Source organism: Oryctolagus cuniculus, chromosome 11, assembly GCF_964237555.1.
Source record: "Oryctolagus cuniculus chromosome 11, mOryCun1.1, whole genome shotgun sequence".
NCBI lineage: Eukaryota > Metazoa > Chordata > Mammalia > Lagomorpha > Leporidae > Oryctolagus > Oryctolagus cuniculus.
The window spans coordinates 25,393,689-25,411,702 of record NC_091442.1 but is presented as its reverse complement, the minus strand read 5'-3'; the positions used below and the strand labels follow the sequence as shown (position 1 = coordinate 25,411,702).

The window sequence follows — 18,014 nt, the reverse complement described above, 5'->3', positions numbered from 1 at the left end:
GGCTTCTTTCCTCTTAAGTTGCAGTATTTATTGTTCTGTTTTTTTCCCTTGATCCCTCAAGGTGGGGACCGATGGCTTGTTGCGTCTCAGCGGCAGTGCACTAAATAACGAGTTTTTTACCCATGCGGCTCAGAGCTGGCGGGAACGCCTGGCTGATGGTAAGTAGACGTCTCTGATGGCTGGAGATGCGTCTGCCTTGTCTCTTGGTCTTTAAAACCCAAGCACTCATTTTTTTTCTCAAGAGAGATTGAACAGAAGACAGGCTTTCCCCACAACATAAATAGATGGCGTGTTACTGTGTCCCACGGTTCTGAGGAAGTAGGCAGAATATTTGGACTTTGACTGTGCTGTATGTATAGGTCCATTCTGCATCTCCTTTTCATCTTTAAAACTACAAACACTGGAGCTGGGCTCTGGTGCAGCTGGTTAAGCCTACAGTGTCGGCATCCCACATGGGCACTGGTTCATGTCCTGGCTGCTCCACTTCTGATCCAGCTCCCTGCTAACATACCTGGGAAAGCAGCTGAGGGTGGCCCGAGTGCTTGGGGTTCCTGTCCCCACGTGGGAGACCCAGAAGAAGCCCCAGCCATTGTGGCCATTTGAGGAGTTTCCCAGTGGATGAAAGCTCTTTCTCTGTCTCTGCTTCTCTCTGTAACTCTGCCTATCAAATAAATAAATCAGTCTTCAGAAACAAAACAGAATGGCAGACACCTGTTCTTTCCAGTACTCATGGTGGTGTAGTCTGGAAGAGCAGAGGAAGATCCACTGCAGCATTGACAGATTAAGCTCTGTCTTAGGAGTTACCACTTGGAGTGTTTGTTAGCTCCTCTTAAGTTCATTTTGTGGGGAAACTACGTGGAGAAAGTGTTGGGAGCACCCAGAGAACCACCCCTAGGCTTGATGGTTTCCTAGCAGGGCTCAGCCTGTAGTCATGCTCAGAACTGAGATTTACTACAGCAAGTACACAAAGCAGAATCAGCAGAGGGAGAGGTGCATGGGCTGAGCTTCAAGGAGAGCCAGATGCCAGCTTCTGAGGTCCTCTCTGTGGAGGTGCACTGGGCTTCATTCCCCCAGCATTGAGTTGCGACAACACATGTGCAGTGTCTTCCAGGGAAGCTCATTAAAGGCTTCTTACTTGGGTTTCTTTTTAATTTTATTTGAGAGGCAGGCAGACCTCTAGAGCTCTTATCTACTGGTTCATTCCCCAAATGCTTACCATGATCAGGGCTGGGCCAGGCTAAAGGTAGGAGCTGGGAGCTCAATCCAGGTCTCCCACATGGGTGATAGGAGCCCAATTATTTGAGCCATCCCCACTGCCTGTGCGTTAGTAGGAAGCTGGAATCTGGAGCCAGAGTTGGGACTTGAACCCAAGCACTACGGTATGGGATGCAGGTTTCTTAAACACTGCTTCAAATCCTGCTCCAGTGCTCAGGGTTTTCACATGTAGGAAGCTACTACCAGGTACATACGTAGATTCTAGATGTTCAGCATCACCCCTGTAGTTCTTAGAGACAGCAAGGGCACAGAGAGCCACTTTTAGCAGTTAGGGTGGTGGGAGCACTGGAGATTCAAGTTCCCAACTGTCAGCTTTGTAAGTAGGGCTTCTTAAGGATAAGCCTTTGTCCCTGTCTGGTAACTGATTCCTGTTTGGGGAATAAGAATGATTTTTTAGTTTGTTTATTATTTTGCTTTTTTTTTGAAAGGCAGAGGTGGAGACAGAACTTCCATCCACCCCTAAATGGCTGCAACAGCTGGGGCTGGGCCAGGCTGGAGCCAGGAGCTTCTTCCAGGTCTCCCACATGGGTGCAGGGGCCCAAGCACTTGGCAACACCCTCCGCTGCCTTCCCAGGCACATTAGCAGGGAGCTGGATCAGAAGTGGAGCTCCAGGAGGCGAACCAGGACCCTAAGGAAGAGCAACTTACCCGTATAATAGACATGGTAGCTCTGTCCTGGGAATAAATCTGGTGTAAGGGGGCCCAACTCCTGGCACAGGGCACATAGCAGTTAAGTTGTAGCTGGGACACTCATATCAAGAAGCCTGGTTCCAGCTGGCGCCACGGCTCAATAGGCTAATCCTCCGCCTGTGGCGCTGGCACACTGGGTTCTAGTCCCGGTCGGAGCGCCGGATTCTGTCCCGGTTGCCCCTTTTCCAGGCCAGCTCTCTGCTGTGGCCAGGGAGTGCAGTGGAGGATGGCCCAAGTGCTTGGGCCCTGTACCCGCATGGGAGACCAGGAGAAGCACCTGGCTCCTGGCTTCGGATCAGCACGGTGCACTGGCTGCAACGGCCATTGGAGGGTGAACCAATGGCAAAGGAAGACCTTTCTCTCTGTCTCTCTCACTGTCCACTCTGCCTGTCAAAAAAAAAAAAAATTAATAAAAAAAAGGATGCCTGATTCCAGTCCCAATACTCTGCTTCTGATGCAGATGCCTACTAATAACGCACACTCTGGAGGCAGCAGATGATGGCTCAAGTGCTTGGGTTCCTGCCCCTCACGAGGGACTCAGATGAAGCTCTTGGTTCCTGGCTTCAGTCTGGCCCAGGCCCAGCTGTTGGGTGCATTTAGGGAGTGAACCAGTGGTTGGAAAAGTTCTGTCTCTGCCTTTCAAATACAAGGAAAATAAATAAGAAAATAAAAATCTTCTGATGTAGCAGAACGTAGAAGACTTGCTTATTCATAAGACAGATGTTAATATCCTAAATATACTCACTAGCATAGTTTTATTTATGTCTAGGTGAATTCACTCATGAGATGCAAGTCAGGATACGACAGGAGATGGAAAAGGAAAAGAAGGTGGAACAATGGAAAGAAAAGTTCTTTGAAGACTACTATGGACAGAAGTAAGGCACTCGGTGCTATGAGTCCTGGCTTGGGTGTTAGAGAGGACTGAGACAGATGGTCTCAAGTCCGGGGGCTGACGGGGGAACAAAATCTTGTGGGGGGAGGGGAGGAGTCGTGTCTGTACTCAGCATATACAGACTTCTTCCTAACAGTACAGCAGATCTACAGTTTGCATAGCATTTGTGCTGTGTCGGGATCCTAAGTAACAGAGAGTGAGTATGAGCTGGTGTGCGTAGGTTATTTGCAGAGGCCACAGCATTTTATGTAAGGGATTTGAGCGTCCGTGGATTTTGGTATCCGCAGGGGTCCTGGAAGGGAGGCCCAACAGGCCCTAAGGGGTAGCTGTGGCCTGCACTGCTGTGCTGGCGGGAATGCAGAGATGGCAGGGATTCGGGTCATTCATCTTTACGTCATTCACAGTGAGGCTGATGCACGTTGTTTTGGTGTGGTTGATGTTGTGCACCACACTGATTTATTTGGTTATGTAAAATCTAGGTGTTAATTATTCCTGTAAAGGAGACGTGCCCTGCCCTTTCTGGCCTTCACTGATGCTGTGAATTTGGTTTGCAGATTGGGTTTGACCAAAGAAGAGTCGTTGCAGCAGAACGTGGGCCAGGAGGAGGCTGAAATCAAGAGCGGCGTGCGGGTCCCAGGAGAGTCGGTACGGTCACAGCGTGGTCCGACCGCCCGGCAGCGTGATGGGCATTTCAAGAAACGCTCTCGGCCAGATCTCCGAACCAGGTCCCGAAGGAGTCTGTACAAAAAACAGGAGCCAGAACAAGCAGCGGTTGTTAAAGATGCCAAATCGATGTCACCAGACGTCCCCCTCTCCAAGGATGGGGAGGCTAAGACTGACTCCGCAGGAGTGAGCAGTGCCCCAGCGCCAGGCCCGTCCTGCGCAGCAGCTGACCCAGAGGGCCCCACGTGCCCAGGTGAACCCGTGGCTTCCCAAACCCAGACCGAGCTGGACAGCTCGACGCGGGCCTCTGCATCTCCAGACCGAATTCCCAGCTTGCCTCAGGAGACTGTGGATCAGGAGCCCAAGGATCAGAAGAGGAAATCCTTTGAGCAGGCAGCCTCTGCGTCCTTTCCCGAAAAGAAGCCCCGGCTTGAAGATCGTCAGTCCTTTCGTAACACAATTGAAAGTGTTCACACCGAAAAGCCACAGCCCACTAAAGAGGAGCCCAAAGTCCCGCCCATCCGGGTAGGCGCCTGTTTGATTCCTGGATGTCAGATTGCCTCGGCAGGGCACGAGCTTGTGGCGCCCCTGTGCTGGGAAGAGGACGCTGGGGCCTGTGCGTTAGTTATGTGGGGACACAGCGCTTTCTACAAGAAAGCTGTTCCTGAGGCTGACTTAAGTTCAGGAGGATGAGATTCTTGACTTCTTGTTTTTTTGTCCTGGAGGTCAGAATCCTGCGAGTTTTAAATTTCGTTCATTTTATTTTTACTTAAGAGGGAAAGAGTGAGCCAGAGTGCTGTTACCCACTGGGGCCTTCCCCAGATGCCCTCGGTCGCTGGGGCCAGCCAGGAGCTCAGCCCAGGTCTCATGTGGGTAAGAGGAGCCCAGCTGCTTGAGCCATCACTGCTCCTCCCAGGGGCTACACTTAGCCAGAAGCTGGAGTCAGGAACTAGAGCTGAGGATGGAACCCAGCCATGCAGGGTGTCTTTAGCTACTAGGCTAAATGGCCTTTTTTGTTTTTAAATAATTTGTAAGGTACTGTCAGATTCTTTGCTGTAGTGACTAAACATGGCAGTATGGCATAGAACAGTCTTGGAACTGAACCCTTTGACAGAGATGTAGTAGTATCATGGGCAGACATTTTACTATGATTATTTATTGCATTTTTTAAGGTTTTGTTTGTTTCAGAGGTAGCGTTATAGACAGAGGGAGAGACAGAGAGGTCTTCCTTCTGTTGGTTCCCCCCCAAATGATTGCAATGGCCAGAGCTGCGCCGATCAGAAGCCAGGAGCCAGGTTTTTACTCCCGGACTCCCACATGGGTGCAGGGACCTAAGGACTTGAGCCATGTTCCATTGCTTTCCCAGGCCATAGCAGAGAGCTGGATTGGAAGTGGAGCAGCCGGGACTAGAACTGACTGGTGCCCATATGGGATGCCGGCGCCACAGGTGGAGGATTAACCTGTGCCACGGCGCCAGCCCCATCTTTCTTCCTTCCTTCCTTCCTTCCGTCCGTCCGTCCGTCCGTCCGTCCGTCCTTTTTTTTTGGCAGGCAGAGTTAGACAGTGAGAGAGACAGAGAGAGAGTTATAGACAGTGAGAGAGAGACAGAAAAGTCTTCCTTCCATTGGTTCACTCCCCAAATGGCCACCACAGCTGGTGGTGCGCCAATCCAAAGCCAGGAGCCAGGTACCTCCTCCCGGTCTCCCATGCGGGTGCAGGGCCCAAGCACTTGGGCCATCCTCCGCTGCCCTCCCAGGCCACAGCAGAGAGCTGTACTGGAAGAGGAGCAACCGGGACTAGAACCCGGAGTGCCAGCGCCACAGGCGGAGGATTAGCCAAGTGAGCTGCGGCGCCAGCCTATTTCATTTTTTAAAGAAGATTATTTGACCCTCTGGGCCATGATCCCTAAATGAATAGAATCCAAATTCTGCTTTACATTTCCTAGGTTGGGTCACTCAATTAACACTGTCTTCCAATTCTTCTCTTGCAGATTCAACTTTCACGCATCAAACCACCCTGGGTGGTTAAAGGTCAGCCCACTTACCAGATATGCCCCCGGATCATCCCTGCCACGGAGTCCTCCAGCCGGGGCTGGACTGGCCCCAGGACCCTCACAGACATTAAAGCCTGTGCTGGGCAGGCCCGAGGGGCGAGAGGCCACCACTGCCATCGAGAGGCGGCCACCACTGCCATCGGAGGGGGGGGTGGCCCGGGTGGAGGTGGCGGCGGGGCCACCGATGAGGGAGGTGGCAGAGGCAGCAGCAGTGGTGATGGTGGTGAGGCCTGTGGCCACCCTGAACCCAAGGGAGCCACAAGCACCCCTGGAAAGTGTGCGTCAGATCTACAGCGAACACAATTACTGCCGCCTTGTCCTCTGAGTGGGGAGCGTGCCCACGCTGGATCTGCCGTGTCCAGAGCCAGGAGAGAGGAGGAAAGCTGCTCCCTGCAGAGGCTCCCGAGCGGGCTGGAAGATGCCTCTCAGCTTCCCGTTGCTCCCACTGGGGACCAGCCGTGCCAGGCTTCACCCCCGCTGTCCTCCCAGACGCCGGGAGCTGAGAGATTGGCTGAGCAGCCTGAGGTGCCTCTAGGTGTCAGAGCCGAGTGTGAGTCTGGGACCACCTCCTGGGAAGAAGGTTTAGAGGAGCAAGGGAGCACTGTTCCCCGCCAGAGTGGGCCCGTGGAGTCTCTGACGGAAGGTGCTCTGTCTGGAGGAGGCGCTGCGCAGGCTCTCCGTGGTGGTTCCGCTGCGAAGGACCCTGTGTGTGTGACCCCCATTGCCACACCTGAATCGTGCTGGACCGACTGCCTGCAGGACAGACCTTCTGATGCCCAATTAGGACTTGGTGACTTGAGCCTGCTCAGGAGGGAAAGTGATCCCAGCCGAGCAAACGGGAAAACCGAGACTGTTGCTTGCAGCAGTGCTGCCCCGTGGATGCCTGTCCCCTCGGGCGAGGAGGGAGTGAGACAGCCTGCTCTGGGGTCTGGAGAGGACGCACGGTCTGGCGAGGCCCAGAGCGGAGAGGCGTGGGAGGGAGCTGCTCCCTTCGTTCCTGCCCTGCCCCAGGGGCCGGCAGCTCCGGAGGGGCTGGGTCCTCCCCCCAGCCTTACTTCACCCTGGACGGGCCCACCTCGAGGAGGCCTGGATGGCTCTGGCAGCAGCTGCAAACAAGTGGACGTTGAGAAGCCAGAGAGCAGTGGAGACTCTGAAGTGCCGAGTCCTCACAGCGAGTCCACAGACACGGCCTCCGACGTGGAAGGCCTGCTCTCTGAGGACAGCCGTGAGGCCGACACCAGGGAGTCCACAGTGACAAAGAGAGCCTCCGAGGGCCACGAGGAAAATCATGCCTGGGACCAGTCCGCCCCGCCGTCCAAGGGCAGTGGTGACCTGAGCGTGGTTCCAAGGACCCACGGGATGGCTGCTGCGCAGAGCTGGGTGTCTCGAGTGTGTGCCGTCCCCCACAAGATGGCGGACTCCCTGCTGCTGGCCAGTGCCGAGTTCCAGCCAAGGCCCGTGTGCCTGGCCAGGCCGGGGGCCTCAGTGGAGGTCACTAACCCGCTTGTGATGCAGCTACTGCAGGGGAACTTGCCGCTCGAGAAGATCCTTCCTTCAGCCCACGGCGGCGGCAAGCCCGAGTCCCCGCAGGGGCCGCTTCGGCGCCATCCTGGGGAGAGCGGTCGCCTGGTCGGCAGGAGCAGCCCCTGTTCCTCCCGGGCTTGGAAGGAGCCTGATTTGCCTGTGAGCTGTGCAGCTGGCTCGGGGCTGGCCAAGGTAGAGGCTGCTCAGGCTCCTGGGGCGCCCCAGAAGGTTACCAAGACAGCCCCAAACTCAGACTCTCTACGTCCAGTGACAAATCCAGTGACTTCTGGGAAACTGGAAGAAATGGATTCCAAAGAGCAGTTCTCTTCCTTCAGCATGGAAGATCAGAAGGAAATCCGTGACGTGTCCCACTGCGGAAGTCCCAGCGCTGCTCCAGGCAGAAGCCCCGGAGACCTCACTACCTCGAGAGCACCCTGTTTCTCACCTCCCAATGTGACCTCCTTTGCTGCCGAGCAGGCGAGTTGGGCCCTGGGTGACCAGAACAGTGTTGGAGGCCAAGGAAAGAAGCTCTTTGGCTCTAGGAACGTGGCTGCAACTCTGCAGTGCCCTAGGCCTGTGGACCTGACCCCGCTGCCTGCTGAGGTCCCTCCAGTCTGGCCCAGTAGGAAGCCGGGGCCGAGCAAAAGCTCCATGTGCGGTGGAGTACAGGCAGCAGGGGAAGGCTGGGCTCCAAAGCCAGCGCCTGCCTGTGTTGCCAGCGTCGTGAGTGAGAAGGCTGTGGGGGGAGGGCCACTCAAGGCAGACGCCGAGAACAGCAAAGCTGCCGGGCACAGTCCTCTGGAACTGGTGGGCCCCTTGCAAGGGCCGCCCTTCGTCATGGGCCTGCCGTTCTGGAGATTTCCCCGGGAGCCGGGCAAGGGGCTCAGCCAGCCTCTGGAGCCTCCTTCCGTTCCCTCCCAGCTCAACATCAAGCAGGCTTTTTACGGGAAGCTTTCTAAACTCCAGCTAAGTTCCACCAGCTTTAATTACTCCTCCAGCTCTCCCACCTTTCCTAAAGGCCTTGCTGGAAGTGTGGTGCAGCTGAGCCACAAAGCCAACTTTGGTGCAGGCCACAGTGCATCGCTCTCCTTGCAGATGTTCACGGACAGCAGCGCGGTGGAGAGCATCTCGCTGCAGTGTGCGTGCAGCCTGAAAGCCATGATCATGTGCCAAGGCTGTGGTGCGTTCTGCCACGATGACTGCATCGGACCCTCAAAGCTCTGCGTGTTGTGCCTTGTGGTGAGATAATAAATTATGGCCATGGGAAAACTGTACAGTTAGTGTGTGTATTTTGATAATGGTTGATCTTAAATCTGTATACAGAATATCATTGATCTAATAGACTGTCTAGGCAAGAGCGCTCTTGCCCCCCCTAAAATTTATCATGCTGAAGCCTTCTGGTCTCGCTGGAGGGAGTTCCTAGTGGGCAACCCACAGGGCTGCCCAAGGCCAGCCAGCCTGAGCCCTCGCTGTCACTGCCTGGTGCGGCCCAGGAGCCTGCCTGACACCCCGAGGGACTGACTGGAAACAGAGACGAGAAGGGGCTTCTCCGCCAACGGAGCGCCCCTGCCCGGACTGGTGAGAAAGGCCGTCTCCCACTGCCCACCCCCCCCCCCCGCCATGTTCTCTTCTGCTACTGTTAGGGAGGTAATGGCTGGGGAAGAAGCCGCGGAGGGTTAAAGTTACTCCCAGCGTTGCCCACCAGGGGGCTTGAGCACCTGCTGACCAAGGGCCACAGCTGAGTCATTTGTAAGTGACAGATCCAGTTTGACCAATGGTTCTGTTGCTGAAGCCAATTTGGAATTTGTCTCCGTGCCATCTGCTGGCCTGTGGGGTCTTTGGGAGCCTTGAGTATCCCTGCACGGACGATGGGGTTGGGGAGAGGAGCTGTGTGCTGTGATGACACCACCTGCAGACCCCGTGAGTCGCCCACCAGGCGTTTGCAGGTGACTCGCTGTGCTCGACACGCATCCCGTTTCTTGGACTCTGTGGGAGTGGGCCTCTCCACTCGCCTGTGTATGTGAAAGTCATTTACATTTCAAAGCAGTGTGTGTTTCTTATTTTTATATTTTTAACTCTACTCTTGGATGTATAAAGTGAACCTTTTGGCTTCTGTAAGTATGCTCTATGCACCTCTGATGTTTTATCACGTATTTATATGTTGTACACAGTATGGCCGGTTCTGTAAATGGATGTATTGTACAGAGAACACGAACGTCTCTTCCTTACTTGGTGTCGGCATCCTTGCGTGCACGTGGTGTTAAGTCCTTCTTTGCACCTGTCAGAGGCACTGAGTGTTGTGCTCCTGACGTGAGCGGGCCGTGGCTTGACTTGGGATTGCTCAGCTTGGCCTGGCGCCCTGTCGAGAGTCCCAGGGAGTCTGCACGGCCTACAGAGCCATAGTTCGCCCACGAGCCCACCGCTGAGTGAATGCAGCCTGTCCATTTCTCTCCTCCCCTCTCCTCTCCCCCAGCCTTTACTGGCTGCTCGCTGCCATGGGTGACACAGCACCACCACCAGCGTGCAGTGCTTCTGGACTCCGGGTGGGTCCCCAGGGCAGTCTCCGTGCAGGCCTTCCAGATCTGGCCCTTAGGCCCACCTGGCACAGCAGTTCCTGGGTCACTGGGCCCCTTTTGACCTACTTTGACCACAGGTTTGGGAAGAAACGAAGCCGTGCCTGCCCCATCTCTTCCAGCACCTTTACAGCAAGTAGCTGCCCATGTGTGTGTGTGCGCTCACTCACCCTGTGTGTGTGTGTGTGTGTGTGTGTGTGTGCGCTCGCGCATGCGCATGCCCTCACCCTGTGTGTGTGTGTGCGTGCCCTCCCTCACCCTGTGTGTGTGTGCGCGTGCCCTCACCATGTGTGTGTGTGTGCGTGCGCCCTCACCCTGTGTGTGTGTGTGTGTGTGTGTGCGCGCACATGCACATGCTCTGACCGTGTGTGTGTGTGTGTGTGTGTGTGTGTGTACGCGCATGCGCCCTCACCCTCTGGCCTGCCTTCTATCTTGTGTCTTCACCAACTGTGGATTGAGACTCCTTGAACTTGAGTCTCTGTGCGCGAGTGCGTCTGGAGGAAGTAGATTTGTGTGCCTCGGCCGCGTCTCCCTTCACCTCCCAGGCTCTCACGCGCTGCCTCCCGCGTTTACTCTGCTGTGGCCGTCTTGCCTCCGAAGCGCGGGGGAGGAGTTGGTGATGATGCATGCGGTGACGTAGAATGCACTGCTGGCCAAGCCTGCTCAAGAGGCTGCTTACTGAAGACCAGGAGCGGGGGCCCGAGGGTGGCCGGTCCCTTTCTTCCTTTGGCAGCTCCCCGTTTGAAGGTACAGCTGGGTTCTTGTCATGGGGGCCGCCCAGAGGAGAGCACTGCTATTGTATGTCTCTCATGGTATTGGAAAAATAAACCTATACAACCAGCACTGTGGAGTCGGTGACCTTGCTTCGGGAAGCTGAGGCTGGCACGTAGAGAGCTGGCCAGGGCAGTGCAGGCGGGTGTCCTCTGGGGACCCGCCCTCATGAGGTCAGCCAGCTCTGCAGCTGCCCGGGGCTGGGCGAGGTTGGCGCTACGTGGACAGGAATTGGGGGTCTGAGAGCGATGAGTGCTGTCCCTCTGCGGCTGCCTGCCAGACTGCACCTGGGAGGTGCGGGGGTGCGGGGGTGGCAGGGTGTGCCTTGAGAGGCTGAGCACCAGTTCTGTGCTGCAGGGCTTCTCTGGAGTCCGTAAATGGGCGTGAGAGTCTTGTCTGTGTTAATGAGCTGCGAGTGGGGCCAGACGGGGAAGCCCACGTGCATTTGCAGGCGTTCTCCCCCGTGGACTGGAGAGAGTGCAGCAGCAGGCCGAGCTGCGCTGCCACACACAGTGCCCACATCTGGGGTGGCCGGCAGCCACCTGCTGGTGGTCAAGGGTACTTGTGCCTTCCTGTTAGACTCCATTTGCCCACCCGTGGCTGTGAGAGGTAGGAGGCATTGGGACCCAGGACTGAGGCCTCGTCTGGCTTGTTGCATCTCCTCAGGGAGGTGGGAGAGTGGCGGAGTGGAGGGCTGGCTCTCAGTGGAACCTACGTAACCTGTATGCCAACTGTCCTGACTGTGCTGGGCCACTTGGAGTATAGTTCCTGCTTCCTCTGGTTAGCAGTGCTGCCTAGGAAATGGCTTGGTGACCGTCAGCTTGCGCCAGGCTGAGACAGGTGTGTACGGCCACTGCCACCTGCCTCACTGCCTCCCCTGCCCCTCCCCGGGAGGGGAGCTGCTGCTGGGGCCCTGTGGGCTGTGAAGCTGACGTGTGGCTTTGGTCTCCTGCTCCAGTAGCTGAGTGCGGTCCTGAATGTTCTGTGCAGGAGGCTTATTTGACTCTTGGTGGAAAGGACAAAGAGCCGTGCTCAGAATATGGAAAGAAAATTGTCTTGCTGGCCCAGCAAGGTATCATTCACTCATCTGACATGTGCCCATCTCTTGAAGTGAGAGCCGGCTGGTGAGGGCTGTGTGCATGCTGAACAGTGGCCTGCATCCGCCGGGGCCACCTGGGACCAGCCCTTGATGCCCTTGTGTGGGGGCGCCGCCGGGACCCACCATGAGGGTGGGACTTGCGACCTTGACAGCGAGGACAGCACCCACACTGCCTCTCGGGTGCCGGGGGTGGGGAGTGCCGGCTGCGGGCCAGAATTCAGTACATCTACGGCAGGCTCATTTCGGGTTGATAATTGCGTATGGCACGCGAATGGTGTTATAAATACTCACATGGCCCCCAGCAGAGTGCAGGGTGAGTGGCGCTCCCCCCGTGGGTGGAGCTGCGTCTGCGTGGACTCTTCCCCCAGGGATGCACCACTGGCCAGGGTCCTCAGGCGCCCTCACAGCCGGGCCCCGTCCCGCCTTCTGGCTGACAAGCCTGAGCCAGGCGGTGTATATAGGAGAAGTCATTAAGGAGGAGACGGGACTTTGTAAAGGTTTTGCCTAGGTTTCTCGTAGCTTCTAAGCTTCCTGAGTGCGTGTTAGGTTTCTTGAAGAAGTGCGTGCACGCGCTCTTTTTCCCCCAAATGAAGGGAGGTTTGCCTGTCGGCCATGGAGTACCTTTTAGCTCACTGTTGGGACAGTCCGGCGGATGGTGTCCTGTGTCCACTGCTCACTGCCCTGGCCCACAGCTGCACGTGAAGAAGCCTCCCGGGGATGAGCCACCCGCCTTCTGCCATCGATGGTTTTTCCCAGGGATCTCGGCACAGCTGCACCTTTCCTGCAGAAGAGGTGAGTGTGCGCATGGAGCAGCGTGTTCCAGAAATGTCCCCCCTGGCTGCTGCGTGTTCCGGAAATGTCCCCCCTGGCTGCCGCGGGTCCCTTGTGCCTCAGTGAGTCTCGGCAGGGATTGTCCGGGTAGGACGAGGAGCTCCCATGGCAAACTGGGGGTGTGTGGCTCCTGACGGGGAGGTGAGCGTCCAGGTGCTTCCTGTGGGCCCAGGCCTGCCTGTGCGTGCGTATGTGTGTGTGGCCGCAGTACGTACCCTCCGTGCAGAGCCCCAGACTGCTGCCCCCGCCCCCCCTTGGTCTCTTAAACCCGTCGTGTGTTTGTGGCTATTGCTCAGAATCTGTCGTTAAAAAAAGGATGCCTGGGCCAGTGTAAGAGAAAGAGGTTCTGGTAAGGGCCACATGGCCATGCGGGCATCCACATGTGCAGGTTCGCTGGTGAAATCATGCGCTTAACTCGGCTGTTTTATTTTTTTGACAGAGTGGACAGAGAGACAGAGAGAAAGGTCTTCCTTTGCCGTTGGTTCACCCTCCAATGGCCGCCACGGCCGGCGCACCGCGCTGATCCAATGGCAGGAGCCAGGTGCTTCTCCTGGTCTCCCATGGGGTGCAGGGCCCAAGCACCTGGGCCATCCTCCACTGCACTCCCTGGCCACAGCAGAGAGCTGGCCTGGAAGAGGGGAAACCGGGACAGAATCCGGCGCCCCAACCGGGACTAGAACCCGGTGTGCCGGTGCCACAAGGCGGAGGATTAGCCTAGTGAGCCGCGGCGCCGGTTGGCTGTTTTTAGGTCTGTGAGTGTGTGTTGCCAGCCAAGCGCCTGCAGTTTTTCCTAAGGCTGACCCTGAGTGCCTCTGGAGGATGAAAAGCCGGCTTGCGCCCGGGGGCCCTGGGAAAGGGCCCTTTTGTTTCCAAGGGGACTGGCCAGCGGGCCCTGGGCTGCTGCAGCGAGAGGCCAGGGCTGGCCTGGCAGGCACTGCCCTGGGGCCCGTGGCTACTGGCTGAAGTCGGGCACGGTGCAGCCCACTGCCTCTGCTACAGCTGCAGGTGGGGGTCGGGGTAGGACGGCGGGGTGGCGAGGCTTACTGTGGCGCTGGGCACCCGCCGACCTCTGGCCAGGGCTGGTCTCCTGCCCTTTCTAACGGGGGTGGGGGGGGGTGGGGGGGAAGCTTGCTGCGGACCAGGTGGCTGGTTAGGAAACGGCGGGCTCCACCAGGAGAAAGCCGCCGCCGTGCCCAACGAGGCTGAGGAGGGTGGGGCTGGCTGCAGGCCGCCGGCGACAGACACAGAGGAAGGAAGCGGAGCGCTGGGTTTGCCGTTCAGTGTTTATTAAGTAGATTCAGTCTTATATATGATATACAGTTCAAGAGGAAAAGGATTCCACATACTTAAGAAATCAGTGCATTTAGCAAGTAATACCATGGAGATAACAGCTCGATTAACAGCTCATTGGTCTTTTGTTAAGTGGGGGAGAGGAGGTGGCCTGTGCCAGTCATTCCACAAACAAAACGGGTTAGTCGCATCACGGAGAGAAGACACACTCTAAGAATTAAAATAGTAAGCCACGTTTACCGGGAAAACTCACTATAGAGAACACAAATCGTTTGTCTGGAGAGCATTGAGGAGGAAGTCGTCACCTGCTTAGAAGAGCCACGTTAAGTTGCATAGGTGCATAGCTGTAAAAATATAATTTAGAGGTGAAGCCATCGAGTCAGAGTCACCGTGAAAAGGCGGTGCCGTCCGCCGTCGGCTGCAGAGCCGCGCGCTGCTGTCGGAGCCAGCTGCCTCCGGGGAGGTCTCGGCGCCTCGTCTCGCGTGCGCACTCAGCTCTTCCAAAACGGGTCTACATATGCCAGGGGATCGACGACCTCATGGGTTGTCCCCAAGTCCTGGGTGGCTCGGTCCTGAAGGCCACGCGAGGCATCGTGAGCGTCCCAGGGCCAGGCTGCTGGAGGGCTCTGGCTGCCGCTCCCAGGCGCTGCGCAGCGAGGCTGGGTTCCACGGGTGCGTAGTTGTTTTCCTCTTTAGGTGGAAACGTAGGTGAAAAGCGAGAGGTTTTTGTTTCGTGGCTTTGCTAAGCAGATGAGCGTCGTGAGGTGCAGCTTCCTCCTCAAGAGGGAGTCTTGCAGAACACAGGGCGCGGGGCTTCTGTACATGTAAACAGTACACTTTCACTGAGTCCAAAATTAGGAGCAAAAATACAAAGGTTCACATTGGTCTTAGGTAGATACAGGCGGAGACGGGTCGAGCTGTTGAGCTCAGAAACAACAAAAAAACAAAGTTTCTAAAGCACCACTAAATTATATAAAAATCAGACCACGGACGGATTGAAACAGGTGTTCTGGTGAAATACTTTACTATCTTGTAAAAAGTTTTACAAAAAATTACAAATTAAAAGTATCAACCCTCTGAGTTCAAAGCAGCATTTTGAAAGTGAACTGGTGGTTACTCCTGTGGCCGCCCCTGGAGTCCAAGTGGCCCTCAGGGTGGGGACGGATGAGTGCCACCTGTGGGAAACCCTCAAACCCCCCAACCCCTGCCCATCCTCCTCCCCCTCGGCGCCATCCTTGGGGACAGACTGAGCACCACCGAGCGGTGGCGGTGACGTGGATTCCAGTTGGGTCACCCCACAAGACCCAGTGGCTGCTCCTCTGCACCCCTCCTCCCAGGGTCAGCCCTGCAGAGACTCGAATGGCTGGTCCCCTCTGGTGTTTCCCTTTGACTCTAGGACCCCACATGGCTGCTTTGTGTCCTGAGCACCCCCACCCCCAGGGCGGGGGTGTTCTGTGGTGAGGGTGGCACGGCAGCGAGCTGGGCGCTCTCTCCACCTCAGGAGTATAGGGAAGGGGTTGAAGCTGCGTCTTTTAAAACAAGTGAAATAAGTCCCCTGACTGAACTAGATCGCGAGTCCATCGCACCACGTCACCTGCTCCCACTGGTGCCATCTCCCCGGCTCCTTTGCGAAGGGGCTCCCCCGGGGCCATTGCCACTGGCACTCCTCTTCCCTTTCTCTTAAAGCCCACATGGCCAGGGGCCTGTGCTCTGCACGGGAGGTGGGAGGAAGCCCCTTCCCCAGTCTCTCTCCTGCCGTGCGTGTCCAGCTCGGCACTCCTCTGGGAGGAGAAGTGACATGTTAAGTACCAGGAATTCTAGGGCGATTGTCTCTGCCAGTTCTTAACATTAAGATTCTCACAAATGGCCTGGGGTCACAGTTTGCAAAAGATCTAATGATTACTTTGCAATATTGTTCACACACACACACAAGTATTTACACAAATTCAAACATCAGGGAGTCGGACTGAGCAGGTGGGGAGTGCTGTGTGGACGGTGGGGTGGGAGAGGCCTTGGGCACTGGAGTTTGTGCTGTGCTGAGGGTGCATCTGGGTGTCCCGGCCCTGGCCAGAGGCCTGGGGGGGGGGGGCAGCTGGAAGGCAGAGGTGGTGTGGCTGGGTCAGGTGTTGGAGGCCACGAGGGGGCGAGGTGGGGGAACGCGGGCTGGGAGGGAGCCCAGGGTGGGGTACCCTACCTTGCGGTTTCTGGACACGAGGCAGGATGGGGCGTCCACACTGGTACCCGTCCTGCCCCTCCTGAGGGGTGGTCTGCCACGGTGCCAAGAGGCAGTGGCCGCAACAGGCAGTCGGCTGCAGAGAGGCTGGTCTGGGGTTGGGGGGCGGGGGGCTTGGCGCCTGCTCTGGGATCGAGTGGCTCTCTCTGGCCATCCTAGGGTCCACTCGGCCCTGACTCCCCGGGGGCCTCTTTGCTCCGCGGGGTGGGGGGGAAGGCAACAGAGGGCTCCTGCCAGCTCTGGGCAGGGCGGGCGGGCAGCAGAGAGCTGCTCTCATGGCTACGGAGTGTTGCACGGAGAGGCCCCGGGGGCCTGCTGAGGTCTGGTGAGTCCCTGGTTTTAGCAGCACTGGTAGGTATTGCACTGAGCACGAGGAAGTGCCTGTCACGGGGAAAGGGAACCGGCCAGCTTGCTTTCTGCCCTTTTTCACACTCCAGGGGTCACAGGGTCTCCTCCAGGACGGGCCCCTCCCGAGAGAGGGCCGGTCCCGGGACAGCCCCCAGCGGCTTCTCCGCTTCACTGATGACGGGCGAGGGCACAGGAGCTGTGGTCCCACTAGCGCTTCCGGCTGCCTGCCAGCCAGGGCTCACCCTGACACCGTGGCCCCTTCCTTCTCAGCTACGCAGAGAGGCGCTCAGGCCTGGCTCCCTGGGCTCCGGCTCCGGGACTCCCGGTGGCCAGCTCGAGTGGGGAGCAGCCGTTCAGAGCAGGCTCAGGGCACATCCTGGAAAAAGCCCACGCTGGAGTGTGAGGTAGAAGACAGGTGACCATGGGACCGGGGCTTCTGCACATCGGGGCGGGGGTGCCTTTTCTGTTCTGCTTTGCAATGGGTGTGGGGAAGGTCCTGGTGCTTGGTGGCGTCCCTGGGACGGCCCGGCTGAGGGCGCGGCCAGCCAGCCCCGGCCCGCGTCAGTGTAGTGCTATGCAATGTGGGCTACAGGGGTACATCCTTCTGATCAGACACACACAGACTGGCAATCTGTACAAACACAAAAGAATCCATTTTCAGAAAAATAAATTACTAAGGGGAGAGGAAGAAAGGGTCCACTTTGTTTTTCTCAATAAATATGCAATTCTGCTCACCTAAGACTTGAAAGGTAATTATCTGGGGGTGGGTTCTAACATCAGGGTCCACGGGGCTGCGTCTAAGCGAGCTGCAGCCCCAGCCCCTCCAGAGCGGCCCCGCTGCCTCTTGGAGCAGCTCAGAGCACCCGTGTGGTGAGGTTCCAAAGTGTCCTTGTGCCCAAAGTCTCAGGTGCTTGGAGTGCTCCTCTGGATCCCGCTCGTGCAGAAAGCGAGAGGTACCAACTGGGGAGGCGGGGAGCCGGGCCGGGCCGCTCGGGCGCCGCTGCGTCAGTTCTGCTGCAGGATGAGGTTTTCCAGTTCGTCGGCCGAGCGCAGCAGGAAGGCGGCCGACTCGCGGTAGCCGGCGATGAGCTGCCGCACGGCGCTGATCTCCGTGGGGCTCAGCTGTGCCGACGACATGGTCCTGCTGGTGCTGTTGCTGGAGGGCGTGGGCGTGGGCGTGCTGGAGGCCGAGGAGGCCCCGCCTTTCATGCTGAGGTCCGTGGGCCCTGCGGAGAGGCAAGGCCGTGAGACGGCGGGGGACGCGCAGCGCCCTCTCGCGGTCCTGACCTCCGGGACCTGGGCAATGGGCCAGGGGGTTCTCCATGTATCCCACGCATGGTCCTTCAAGGGAGGTGCCCAGAGCGCTGTGGCCGCGGGACAGGCTGCGGGCGGTAAGCCTCTTTCTGCCACGTTCTTGGGAGACTGTCCATGCAGGCCGGAGGCTGTGGGTGAAAGGCTTCACCACCCAGGGCCTGGCTGCCTGCCCCCGCCCACGAGGACAGGGCTCCTGCCCAGTATGGGGCTCCCGGGGGACAGAGCCAGGAGTGCTCAGCAGGGAAACGCCTGGGGAGGACCCTGGAGAGCTGCAGCCGGAGCCGGCACCCAAGGCTGCACCCCTGCGCGCCCACGCCCAGGAGATGATCTTACGCCTGAGGCCATTCTGGGTCCCCAGTCACCTCCCCACTCCCTGGGAGGCTCAGATGGCCAGGCGCACCCATTCCTGCATCTACAGTGGCTACAGAGGGAGATGGACAAGCGAGGCACTTGTCACT

The 18,014-nt window shown here is 57.5% G+C and overlaps 2 protein-coding genes across 15 annotated transcripts in view; one reads left to right on the top strand and one right to left on the bottom strand.

Moving 5' to 3' along the window:
- Positions 1-9,325, top strand: part of ASXL1 (ASXL transcriptional regulator 1) — a 68,692-nt gene extending 59,367 nt beyond the window's left edge. For all 9 annotated transcript variants that reach the window (XM_051845105.2, XM_051845106.2, XM_051845114.2 and 6 more), the window contains 4 exons: positions 62-158; positions 2,735-2,840; positions 3,412-4,045; positions 5,511-9,325. In XM_051845105.2, coding sequence (XP_051701065.1) covers positions 62-158; positions 2,735-2,840; positions 3,412-4,045; positions 5,511-8,345 — 3,672 coding nt within the window. In that variant the 3' untranslated portion in view covers positions 8,346-9,325. The remainder of the gene's footprint in view (positions 1-61; positions 159-2,734; positions 2,841-3,411; positions 4,046-5,510) is intronic.
- Positions 9,326-13,636: 4,311 nt separating this feature from the next.
- NOL4L (nucleolar protein 4 like) overlaps positions 13,637-18,014 on the bottom strand; it is a 116,128-nt gene continuing 111,750 nt past the window's right edge. For all 6 annotated transcript variants that reach the window (XM_002710921.4, XM_051845098.2, XM_051845101.2 and 3 more), the window contains one exon: positions 13,637-17,468. In XM_002710921.4, the coding sequence (XP_002710967.2) occupies positions 17,248-17,468 (221 nt within the window). In that variant the 3' untranslated portion in view covers positions 13,637-17,247. The remainder of the gene's footprint in view (positions 17,469-18,014) is intronic.